Here is a 12,558-nt window from a genome sequence, read left to right as displayed (position 1 = left end):
CAGGGCACGGGGTGGCTCCCGGCATCGAAGTGGCAGGTGTTGAAGGGATATAAAATATATTACATATATATTCATTTTTTTTCCCCTGTGCACCAGTAAGCACGGGTCCACTTGTACCTGTAAGTGTCTTTTCAGGGTAGGTGTGATGCAGCAACCGCTGCCGCCTCTGAGTTAAACGAGAAATAAGTAGAAATAAATGCCCGCATCTGCCCTGTTTTTGAAGCAAACGACAAAATAATTTCTTGTCTCCCAGTACAACCAAAGCCGCGCACGGATCGTGGAGAGATCCCAAGGTCTGGGGAGAAGGGGTAGTCTTTTCCCGAAACGAGCGGTACGAAATCTTGTGAGATAAAATGATGGAGGAAGGTGAGGGATCCCTGTAAATAGGTTGAGCATCAGCAGTCTTTATGGTCAGTTCGCCTTGGAAGGCGGAGGGGCGTCGGGGATGCCCGTCCCTCCCGACTCCCCTTTCTGTGGTCTCTGACATGGTCACATCAAGGGACTCGCCGGGGGGATCTGTGCACAACCGGATCCCTGAAATTTGCGCCTGAGATACAAAACCAGATGATATTGATATACTACTGAACAGAGAAATATTGGATATGTCTGTACGTGGGCGATGCCAGAGGTTTGCACAGTTTGTCTGGAAACGCCCGGAACTGGAGGGGGGGTTTTAATAAAAACCATTTGCCACTTGTCTTCAATTAGGATCTAGAGATTTAGCAAAAAGAAGAAATGTCTAATTTTTTTCTTATTTGCTGTCGGGATCAAGAGGTAAACGCGGCTCCCCTACAACGATTTCGGGGCTCCGCGTTAAAGGAGGGAGGAAATGCAAGCGGTATTGTGGCGATCCGTGTCGCTGTGGCTCGTGTCCCGGCGCACACCCCGCCGTGCTCCGCCAGTTCTCCGCCCGGAGCCGGACCCAGCGGGCCGTGGAGCTCCCGCGGGGCTCAGGAGCGACGGGACGGGGACAGCCGGCTCCGGGGACCCGGGGACTTGGCATCGGGACTCCCCTCAGCCGGGCGTGGAAAGGGCGAGCGCGTTACAAGGCGGGGTGTCATCATTTTTTCCCGCAGTGCTATGGGGAGAGCCCCGAACCGCGAGGCTTCTCCTTCCCCGTGGCTGGGGAGCCACGAAACATGCCCTTCCCAGGCAGGTGATGGGCACCTCAGAAAGCCAACCTCCACCACACCCCCAGCCCCAATATTCCCTGCATCTTCGTGTCCATGACAAATAGAGGCAACGCGAGACAGGAAAAAGGGAGGAGGGATAGGAAGACACGCACACAATAGCCAGGCAAATTGTTAATAACTCCGGCGTTTGGGGAAGCCGGTGCTGTAACTGCGCTCTCATCAGTCACCGCTCCTGAAGTGATAGTAAAAATGCATCTAAACATGCTGCGGTGTGATATATAAAAGCACAGCGGGATGAGCTGCTTTCCAAAAAGGGACTTGGTGATTGGTTATGCCTTGGCATGATTGACAAGAGCTTAGTTTGGTAAAGAGAAGACACGCAAGCTTTCACAGCGGGATTTCTTTTCTAAAATATATCACACTAGCCTTTGAAAAGCGCCGCACACTATAAGGGAAATAAGGTTGCTTTATAGTGCGCTGACATTTCTTTAAAACACAACTAAGATCAAAAAAAGAAATAAAATGTGTTCCAAACACAATGTTTTAATTAGTTTATTCTGTGCATTTGCTTTTATCTGGTGTATATATCACGGATCCCCACCCTTTAATTAAAACAACTGGCTGCTTATACAACACTATAGACAAATGCTTAACTTTCTCCTTTGTAGCTACAAGCAAACTCAATTTACTACGGCTCTCAGAAGAGTTTTAAAAATAAACGTGGACGCCTTGAAAGCTATTGGGGAACGGGCGAAGGTAGCGGGAAATGGCTGTTTCCTGGCTTTGAAAACTTGAGAGGATGTGAGTGTGGCGGGCAGCCCTGCCCGCAGCCGGCCCGCAGCGCTCACCCTCCGGCCCCGCGGGCTCGCAGCCCCGCCGAGAGAATTGAAACACTACGAGGGCACGGAGGTGCCTTCGTCTGGGAGCCGCAGCCCAAGGGCTGCGATGGGACTTTCCGTTTGCTTGGTTGCTTTTTGGATTTATCTTGGTTTCTCTCTCTTGATTTATTTTTTTTTAAATTTAATTTTGGTGCGGGGTTCATCGAAGCCCAGATTGCCCGCACGCCCTCTCTTCTCCCAGCACTGCCCACTCCGGGCTTGTTTACTTGACGCACCTTTCCACCGCCGTCTCCCCCGCTTCTGCCCGACAGTTCTCGTTATGGAACTGATTCTGCGAGTAGGGTAACAAAAGTCCTTTAAAAGGCTTCGACTCCTTCACCCCGTGGCAAGCATGTCCTTTACAGGCACGTCCTTTACGTACCGCAGGGCCCGCCGCTGTCTCCGGCTCCTGGGGTGCGCAAAGGGGGGCCTGGGGGTGTTCCACAGGGAAAATACAGAAGGGAGGGTGTCAGAACCGCGAGGGGGACGTCTGTGGGGGGATATCGGCAGCGAGATTGGAGCTAGCTCTCCCTGATGCCCCGCGGACGCAGGCGGGGGATGAAGTACCCCGATGCCAACCCGAACCTTGGGGGACATGGGGGCTGAAGCCCTCGCCCCACTCCGCACCGCTGTGATTTTTCCGCCTTGGCCTCGAAGCTTCGGGCGGGTTTTACAGCTAAAAGCCAGCTCCTATTGCAGGGCTGTTTAACCGAGGGAAGCGTGTGGGGCTGAGCCTGGTTCCCCCGCTGACCCACGGTGCCCGGGGCGGCCGGAGCCCATCGGGGCTGCGGGCTGGAGGCGCGGCCGGAGCGCTGCCCTCGTTGACGAAACGAGCGGGGCAGGGGAGAAAGAAGGAGCGGGTCAGACCCACAACTGTGCAGCGGCACCGCCTGTCTCGGGGAGGAAAAGAACACGAGAGAAAAAGGGATGAGCGGATCGCCCAACGGGACCGTCGGGGATGTGTCTCGGGCCGGAGAACGAAGGGGAGCTTGGTTCTCTCCCCGACCCCTCAGGGAAAAGCCCCGGCCCTCGAGGGGAGAGTCGCTGGGCGATGCGGCCGGAGAGAGGATGGCGAAAGACGAGCAGTGGGAAATCGTCGTTTTAATTGTTTGAAATACATTAAATCGTTCAACACCTTTGTTCCAACACACCATCTGGGCTGACGAAATCACGGCCCCGTCTGCACGGAATGGCGGCTGACGGAGACACCCTCCGTGCCCGCTGCCCTGCCCTCGCCGATGCGGGGAGCCGAACCTTGAGCGCGCGTCCCGACCCCGGTCTCGGGCCCACCTGCGGCCCCACTCAGGTCCCCCCTGCTTCTCCCGAGCACTGACCGGCTCTGCTCCAGCAGTCCCGGCTGGGGGCCACGGGAAGCGGGTTCTCCCACTTCCGACCCTCCCGCTCCGGGCCGCGGCCGTGCCCGTTGCTGGGGAAGAAGAGCTGGAAGCGAGAGGAAACCCTACTTTCTCCTTTGGGGCTCCTGGCAACGAGAAGGGCGCTGGAGCCCTGGCACACCCCTGGGTGTCCCCGCAGCCGCCTCGGGGACGTGCTGCAGGTTGAAGAGGCTCCCCAGGATGGGCTGGAGTCGGCTTCCCCAGAGCTCGGCAGTTTCCCGGGGCTGACCCTCGCGGCAGTTAGAGACCGCTGATTAGAGCCCCTCGGGGTGCCGGTTCAAACGGGGCGATTTGCCCCCGGCAAGCGGGTTTGTTGCCGTGTTCACACCTGCTGCGAGGCCCCGGGGAGGGACGGGCGGGCGGCAGTGGGGTTGGTTCGGGGACAGAGACCCACGCCTGCCTGTCCCGTATCTTTCGCCTACCGGGCGGGGTTCGGGGCCCGTCCGCGCCCAAGGCAGTGCCCGCAGCCGCGGGGTCCTGGCCCGGCCGCTCCGCAGCGCCGCCCCGCGCCCAGCCCCGCCGCCGCCGCTCCGCTCCCGGAGCCGGCAGGGTCAGGAATTTGGGCCAGGGCTCCTCCCGGGACACCCCTTCCATGTTCTTCCTCTTGCTTTATCCCCATCGGCTGCTCAGAGAATCTCTGCACGTCAAACCCCAACTCAGCACGACCAGAGTCACCCGTCGGAGCCTCTCCGTCCCACCAGTGCTCCTTTGGGTGGGGAGGATCTGCCTGGCCTCGCCCGGTTCCCGGAGAGAGGCCCGAGGCAGGAGGGGGCCGCGAATTGCCGGTACGGGCTCGGAAACAGCCGGGGCGAAAAGGCAGCGGCCTCGGCACGGCGAAGAAGGGGCGGCTCTGCCCCGGCAGCTCATGCCGGCCTGGCGGCTCCCGAGCCCGGGATGCCTCCCCAAAGCCCTGGATGCCTCCCCAAAGCCCTGGGCTTGCGGTTGCCCCTCAGGGCTCAGTCACGCAGAAAGGCTGACATAAGTCTGTGTCCCCCGCAAGAGCGGGACAATAGAGCCACCCTTCGGGTCACAGGTCACCTCCTCGCTGATTGAGATATTCGCCACTTCTCCCCACCTTCTCTGCTCCTCGGAGGCGGTTGGGGGACGGGGGACGACACACGTTCAAGAGGGCGGCCTGAGGGTGCGGATGAGCTCGGCCGGGCCGGAATGCGGAGGCCTGGGCTTCCCCCGCTGTCCGCTCGCGGGTCTGCGCCGTTCATCCCACTAACGGCTTAGCGAGGGGTAGGGGAGATGAGGAGTGGGTGTATCCCCCTTCCAGAGGGTGGCCTTTCCTGGCGTGGGCACCCCAAGGTGCAGGGAGCCGCCTCAGCTCCCCGCGGGGCTGCGACACTCGCTGTTCCCTGCTCCTAGCTTGGCCTCGGCCCCATTTGGGCCACAGGACACAATTTATTTTGCAGCACTTGAAACGGTCCTCGTGAGTTTCCCACTCGCTTCCGAGCCCGATGCGTATTTCCCAAGCAGCTGAACGGTGATCTTCATTTTGGGGGGAAAACTTCTCCCCGTGACCACAAAACGAGCAGCAAAACCCCGGTCCGCAGGCGAGGCTGCCGGTGTCGGTGCCGGCCCGGCTCCCCGGGGGTTGGCTCCTACGTTTCCTCGCCACTCAAGTCTTTCTGCCTGCCTCCATCTGACCTTTGATATTCCTCGCCCCCTCCCCTTGCCGAAGTTCAGACCTGTTTACTCCAGCCCGGATCTCTGAAGTTCAAATGCACATGTTCTTCCACCTCCGCTGAGTGACAGCTACAATGGAAATGTCTCGTTCGCTCCTGGTTTGCATATAATTACACCGGAGATGCAATATGTTTATGGCAGGAGAAAAACTACTTGTCTTTACGCTTGTTAAGGATATTCATTTAACCGCGATACAGCGTGGTTTAAAAGCTCATTAGGGTGGATGGAATATTCCCCTCGTCGTCGGCTCGCAGCTCAGCGCGAGGGGACTTTTGTTGCTCTTATCCTGGGTTTGTTTTGCCTTTTCCTCGCATCCTCGGTGTCAGGGACGAGGCAAATCCACGGAGCCACCGACCTGCTCCTTCTGGGGCCGTTGCTGAAACTTCACCTGCCCCTGTCCCGCTGTGAAATCTGCGCTAACGAGGGGGCACCCACTGGGGCCCGCGTTTCCTTCCTGCGCTGAAGGGTTCAGACCTGGCGGTCTTCTTCCCGGCCAGGCTCTCCGGACCGTGCCGGTGCAGGGACAGGGCCGCGTTGAGCCCCAGGAGTCCCCGGAGTAGCGCAGCATCGCGGGGAGGTCCCGGCGGGAAAGTCCAGGCAGGCTCCGGGCGCGGAAGAACCCGAAACGCTATCCAGAGGTTTTTACATTTTTGTAGCTCTCAAGTTCCAAAAACACTCAAAGGGAAAACAAAATAAAAAACCAAACAACAACAAGAACAGAAATAAAAGAGAATTGCACGTGGGAGAATTGCACGATATTTGTTCTTGACGTAAAGGATGGGGTCTTTCTCTGACTTCCCCTCCCTTCGGGAGCACGGAGGGAAAAGGGAGCCTGAAGACTACTTTTCCGGTTGCTGTGGTTTGCACTTTTGCAACTGAGATATAGATTCTAAATAGAACAGATGCGAGGTACCCCGACTTCTGGAAAATAAATTGAGTTTGGCCAGAAATACAGCCGAATAAAAATGGAAATTACTGACGTGATGAAATAAAGTACAAAATATATTTCATGTATATATATTATATATATATATATATACACATATATTCCGAAAGCTCAGCAAGGGAAAAAAAAATCATAGGCTATACGGACAATGCCTTTAAAAAATAAACAAAACAAACTCGTTTTATACAGTTTTTGCTCCCCGAATTGGCAAATTCCACTCAGGAAGCGATGGGGTGTAAATAGTGACAGTATGCCAGTGCGGATTCTGCCGGGTGCACACATTCAGGAAAAGTTGGTAAAGCAGAAGTGGGAAACATATAAGAAGAGATTTATAGGTCAATTGATGTAGCCCGATCTGCAAGTACACAGCTGCAAGGCAGGCTATGATCACGAGACGCTTCCAAAACCGGGAGTCCTCGTCCGAAGTTACGATCCCTTCGTTTTGCTCCCCAATCCCAATCCCAATCCCAAACCCTCGGGTTGTTCTTCTCAAAGCTGCGTGGTCCTGCCGTTACCGACGCGGCGAGATTTTTTAAAGGTGAAAAACAACTTAATTTTTTTTTTTTAAAGCTTCTACCGCCGTGGAGCCACACTCTCTCCTTCCCTCCGAGCCAGAGGGTTCCCAGCCCACACGCACGGCTCCCGGCCGGGGCAGCCGCAGCCTCCGCGGCGTGGGCACCGGGGCGGGCAGCGCGGCTCGGCCGTCGCCACCGGCCCGGCCCCGGCGCGTCCCCCCACCGGGGACACAATGCCACACGCGAGGCCCCCTGCACAAGCAGGGGTCAGTCGCCCTCAGTCGCCCCGGGTCGCCGACTTCAGAGGCGCTGCCCTCCCCGGCGCTCAGCTGACGAGAATAATTGAATTTCCCACCACCCCCGCCCGCTTTTTTTTTTTTTTTTTTTTTTTTTTTTTTTTTTTAATTATTATTATTATTTTTTATTTTTATTTGGGGGTCGGTTGTTGTCGAGAAAACCCTACACGTGCGGGAGGTAATTAATGACCCCGCCGCAGCCTCCGGAGACGGGCAGGTAGATCGCAGCGGAGCGAGGGGGGTGCGCGGCCTCGCCCCGCCGCCCCCGGGGCCGCAGGTTTGTCACTGGGTGTCCCGGGCACTGTTCCGGCTCCCCTGCGCTCCCGACCGAGCCGCGAGAAGGGCTACGGTGCCGCCGGGTCTTGACGGGTCTCCGCCCGCGGAACGGCCGCGGGGACTGCGGGAAGGCGGCCCCGACCGGCCCCGGGGGTGCCCCCCGGTGGTTCCTCCCCGGGTGGGCCCCGCGCCCCCGCCTCCTTCTCGGCTGCGATCGTCACCAGCGGCAGCGTCGGACTCACCTTCCAATTTAGGGCTGATCTTGGCGGCTGTGGCCTGGGAAGTTTGAGTGTTTGATGGGCACCGGTGTTATCTCTCGGGGAGATTTTATATCGGTGGGGGTCTTTTTCTTTTCTTTTTCTTTTTCTTTTCTTTTTCTTTTTCTTTTTCTTTTTCTTTTTCTTTTTCTTTTTCTTTTCTTTTTCTTTCTCTCTCTCTTCTCTTCTCTTCTCTTCTCTTCTCTTCTCTTCTCTTCTCTTCTCTTCTCTTCTCTTCTCTTCTCTTCTCTTCTCTCTTTTCTTCTCTCTGTCTTTCTTTCCCTCTTTCTCTTTCTTTCCCTCTTTCTTTCTCTCTTTTTTCCTTTCTTTCTCTCACTCCCTGCAAACCTTAAAATAAAGAAGACGAAGCCTTTCCCGGGGCTGACTGGGGGGAAGAATGTGAAAGGGCCGCGGTTATAAAGCGCTGCTTGAAGTGGGCTCTCAATGCATCTCTGAACTTGATCAGATTTTACGTTTCCTGCAGAGAGCCGGCGGCGAGTCCGAGACCTGCCCAATAGCCAGACTTGGGGGCTCAGCAAGCCTCAGGATATTACAATTACAGCCATCTTTATTTCTGCCTTTTATTTCCACTATTGCTCCCCATAGTTCTTTGCAAATGCTTTCCAGAACAGAAAATGAGTGGAATTATAGCGCTGTCTGCAACTGATAATTATTCCAAGGCAGAACGTTTCCCTTGCAGAATAAATTTTTTTTTAAAAAAAGGAAATAAAGAAATAAAGAGAAGAAAGAAAAAGAAGGAAGGAAGGAAGGAAGGAAGGAAGGAAGGAAGGAAGGAAGGAAGGAAGGAAGGAAGGAAGGAAGGAAGGAAGGAAGGAAGGAAGGAAGGAAGGAAGGAAGGAAGGAAGGAAGGAAGGAAGGAAGGAAGGAAGGAAGGAAGGAAGGAAGGAAGGAAGGAAGGAAGGAAGGAAGGAAGGAAGGAAGGAAGGAAGGAAGGAAGGAAGGAAGGAAGGAAGGAAGGAAGGAAGGAAGGAAGGAAGGAAGGAAGGAAGGAAGGAAGGAAGGAAGGAAGGAAGCCATAGCCGCCGCCGTGCCAGGCGCTGCTCGGCCGCGGTCAGCAGGGGTGGGGGACGGAGCGGGGGAAGCGGGGTCTGGACGCGGTCGGCGGGGTGATCCCCAGCCCGGTCACGCTGCGCACCGAGGCTGAGGGGCAAGGCGGGCTCTCCGCGCACCGTGCGGGCGGTTCTGCTCGCGTGTTTAATCAGGAAAGATAAAAATGTATACAAATAAAACTAATACATTAAGTGTATATGATTATATATATGTATGCATACACAATGAAACGGTAAACAGCCTCGGCTTTAGGTTTTTTTTTGTTTGTTTGTTTGTTTTTGTTTTTTTTTTTTAGATTTTATGTTTGAATCCGCGGCCTTACGCCTCCCCGCCGCGCCGCCGAGGGCGAGCATCCCGCGCGGCGTGGGACGGCGCTGGCGGGACACGGCGGGACGCAGCGGGACACGCGGGGCGGGGGCGACGGGGGCAGCGCGCAGGGAGCTGGGGGCACACGCGGGGCCCGGACATACTGGGGGCTCGGGCCCGGGCACACACGGGCCCCGCCGGGCCGTGCCGCCCCACGCTCGGGGCTCCGCGGGGCTCCCACCGCCCCCGGCCCGCCCGGCTCCCCCCCGGCCGCCCCCGCTCTACCTGCGGGGAGCGCGCGCCCAATCAGCGGCCGCGGCGGCGCGGGGCGCGTGCCAATCAAGCGCAGCGCCGCCAATGGGGCGGCGGGCGGTGAGTCAGGTGACCGGCGGCGCGCGGCTCCCCATTGGCGCGGCGCGGCCTGGCCCCGGAGTTGGTTTATGTGCGAGGCGCGGACGGGCGTCCCGTCAGTGCCCCGACGGCGCCGAGCGGGAGCGCGGTCGCGCTGCCTCCTCGCCCTGCTGCGCCGCCCTGCCCGGCCCGGCGCGGGGGGCGGGTGGCTGTTTTGGGGCTGTGTTTTTTTTTTTTTTTTTTTTTTTTTTAATTTTATTTTATTTAATTTTTTTATTTGTTTTTGGTTTTGTTTTGTTTTGTTTGGTGTCGGCCGGGGGTGCTCGCTGCCCGCCTGCCCGCAGCGGGGGGGGGGGGGGTGGGGGGGTGGGGTGGGGGTGCGTTTTGGGGTGGTTTTGTACTTTATTGGGGGCGGGCGGGGGAGAGGAGGGGGGGCGGGCAGGCTGCTACCGCGCCGACGGCCCCGCGCCCATGACGATGTTGCTGGACGGAGGGCCGCAGTTCCCGGCGCTGGGGGTAGGCGGCTTCGCGGCGCCTCGCCACCACGAGATGCCGGGTCGCGACGCCGGCGGCGGCGGCATGGGGCTGGGCCCCTTCGGGGACTCCTCGCACGCCGCCGCCTTCAAGCTGAACACGGCTCCGCACGACCTCGCCGCCGGGCAGAGCTCGGCATTCACGCCGCAGGCGCCGGGCTACGCCAGCGCTCTGGGCCACCACCACCACCACCACCACCACCACCACGCTGGCCAGGTGCCCTCCTACGGCGGGACCGCCGCCTTCAATTCCACCCGCGACTTTCTGTTCCGCAACCGCGGCTCCGGCATCGCGGACGCCGCCTCTGGCACAGCGCAGCACGGGCTCTTCGGCGGCTCCCCCGGCGGCTTGCATGGCCCCGGCGGCATCCCGGACACCCCGGGCTACTTGCTCTTCCCGGGGCTGCACGAGCAGAGCCCGAGCCACACGTCCCCCAACGGGCATGTGGACAACGGGCAGATGCACCTGGGGCTGCGCGGGGACCTCTTCGGGCGGCCAGATCCCTACCGGGCTGTCTCCAGCCCCCGCACGGACCCTTATGCCGGCGCCCAGTTCCACAACTACAACCACATGAATATGAATATGGGGATGAACGTGGCGGCCCATCACCACCACCATCACGGGCCCGGCGCGTTCTTTCGGTACATGCGCCAGCCCATCAAGCAAGAATTGTCCTGCAAGTGGCTCGACGAGAGCCAGCTCAGCCGGCCCAAGAAGAGCTGCGACAGGACTTTCAGCACCATGCACGAGCTGGTGACCCATGTCACCATGGAGCACGTCGGGGGGCCGGAGCAGAACAACCACATCTGTTACTGGGACGAGTGTCCGCGGGAAGGCAAGTCCTTCAAGGCGAAATACAAACTGGTGAACCACATTCGGGTGCACACGGGGGAGAAGCCCTTCCCCTGCCCTTTCCCGGGCTGCGGCAAGATCTTTGCCCGCTCCGAGAACCTCAAGATTCACAAGCGGACGCACACAGGTAAGGCCCGTGTCCGTGCGTTGTCCCGGCCGGGACGCGGGGCTGCGGGAGCTGCGGGGACGGGCTGGGCCGGCGGCCGCCACTGGGCGAGGTGCGCGGCGTTGCCTCCGCTCTCGGTCTCGGGAGCTCCTTGGCGGAGGGAGCCGCAGAAATGCTAACGGAATCTCATTTTCGGTGACTTCCGCTCCTATTTTATTTTATTTTATTTTATTTATTTTATTTTATTTTATTTTATTTTATTTTATTTTATTTTATTTTTAGGCCTGATTGGCGTCTCTCCTAATTAAATTTGCGATACTTTTGTCAAAGTATTTTTATTTGCAGCCCCGGCTTTCCTTCAGCCCTCCTGCAGGGTGGAGGGAAGAGAGGGGGAAGGCTGGAAGCAAACGTACTTTGGCTTGTATCCTCGAGTAGGTCTTGTAAAGCCTTCCGAGCTGCTGAATTTCTCGGGTCTTCTCCTTCCCCAAGCTCACCCAGCCGCCTTCCCTGCTGGAGCCCAGCGTGGGCCTGGCGGGAGGTGAATTTAAGTAATAAAGGCTGATCCAGAATTATCTGACGTGTAACAAATCTTGCTGTTCATCATGCCCTTCTTAATTTGTTGTAGTGCTTGTGCATCCCTAAGCTGGGGCGAGCAGGGCAGATATTGTCCTGGGAGGAGGCGGGCGGGGATGGAGAGGGGAACGGCCCTCCTTCACCCTCTCTAAATTTCACAGGTGAGAAGCCTTTCAAGTGCGAGTTTGAGGGCTGCGACAGGCGTTTCGCCAACAGCAGTGACAGGAAGAAACACATGCACGTCCACACCTCGGACAAGCCCTACATCTGCAAGGTGTGCGACAAATCCTACACCCACCCCAGCTCACTTAGGAAACACATGAAGGTAAATCACCCCAGTACTCCAGCCCTTTTCTCCCTGAGCAGTGATGCTCAGTCGCTGGTGTGCTCAGGGCTCATTCCCCCCGAGCAGGGCAGAGCGGAGCTCCATGTTCCCAGCGCGGCCTGAGCGGTCCCCGGTGTCCTGGCTGTGGCTGGAGCACAGCCCGGGGAAATGGCGTAGTTTCTTTTTGTGCTGCCACTGTGCAAGCGCTGCCTGGTCTGCAGAGCGTGGCTCAGTGCGGGAAGGCTGTGCGAGTGCAGCCTGGCCTGTGGCTGCAGCCCCTCTGGCTGCAGAGATGCTGAAGCCCCGCTGGCCAGGACGCTGCGGCCGAGTGTCTGGGGGCCCCGGCGGGCGCTTGTCGCCGGTGGACAGTGGCCGGCCGAGCATGAAGTGCCTGATGGCCGGGCAGGGCTGAGCCGCTGCTGCACAGTGACCCTCCTGCGTGGAGGAGCAGCCCAGCCCGGCGCAGCAGGGTGGCGGAGGCCCCGAGCTTGCTCCCATCTCTGCCTCTTGGTTTTAGGTGCACGAATCCCAGGGGTCGGACTCCTCCCCTGCGGCCAGTTCGGGGTATGAGTCCTCCACCCCCCCCGCGGTGGGCTCCGCCGGCAGTAAGGACTCCACTAAAACACCGCCGGCCGCCCTTCAGAGTAACCCCGGCCACAACCCTGGACTGCCCCCCAATTTTAATGAGTGGTATGTGTGAAGGCAGCTGCTGCCCGGCCACAGACTGGACCAAATGAATTGGGAATGAGGAAAAAAAAAAGCGGACAAACCAAACCAACTGCAGCCCGCTCCCACGGAAATGGAGTTTCCACACCGACGACCGCATAGGGCTACACCTACTTAACTGCCAGGATCAAGAGGGGGATATTTTATTATTATATTATAATTATTACTATTCTTTTGCAAGCCCGGATGCTGGACTAGCCATGTCCTTTTCTCAGGATTAGATTTCTATTTTTGTTGTCATTTTTTTCAGTCGCAGTCGTTTCTTTGATTCCCCTCCCCTTCCTTGCCTGAGTCTCTGTTCCTCCAATTCCCCACTATTTTATTATT

At 57.8% G+C, this 12,558-nt stretch overlaps 1 protein-coding gene across 1 annotated transcript; it reads left to right on the top strand.

Moving 5' to 3' along the window:
- Positions 1–8,418: 8,418 nt before the first annotated feature.
- LOC310923267 (zinc finger protein ZIC 3-like) lies at positions 8,419–12,342 on the top strand. The gene is made up of 3 exons (XM_083884478.1): positions 8,419–10,628; positions 11,342–11,505; positions 12,023–12,342. Exons 1-3 carry the CDS (start codon positions 8,759–8,761, stop codon positions 12,203–12,205), a joined length of 2,217 nt encoding a protein of 738 aa, XP_083740604.1. The 5' UTR covers positions 8,419–8,758; the 3' UTR covers positions 12,206–12,342.
- Positions 12,343–12,558: the final 216 nt, after the last annotated feature.

Source organism: Zosterops lateralis, assembly GCF_965231275.1.
Source record: "Zosterops lateralis genome assembly, chromosome: Z".
NCBI lineage: Eukaryota > Metazoa > Chordata > Aves > Passeriformes > Zosteropidae > Zosterops > Zosterops lateralis.
Note: the sequence above shows the minus strand (reverse complement) of the source record. Positions and strands in the feature narration are given on the sequence as shown.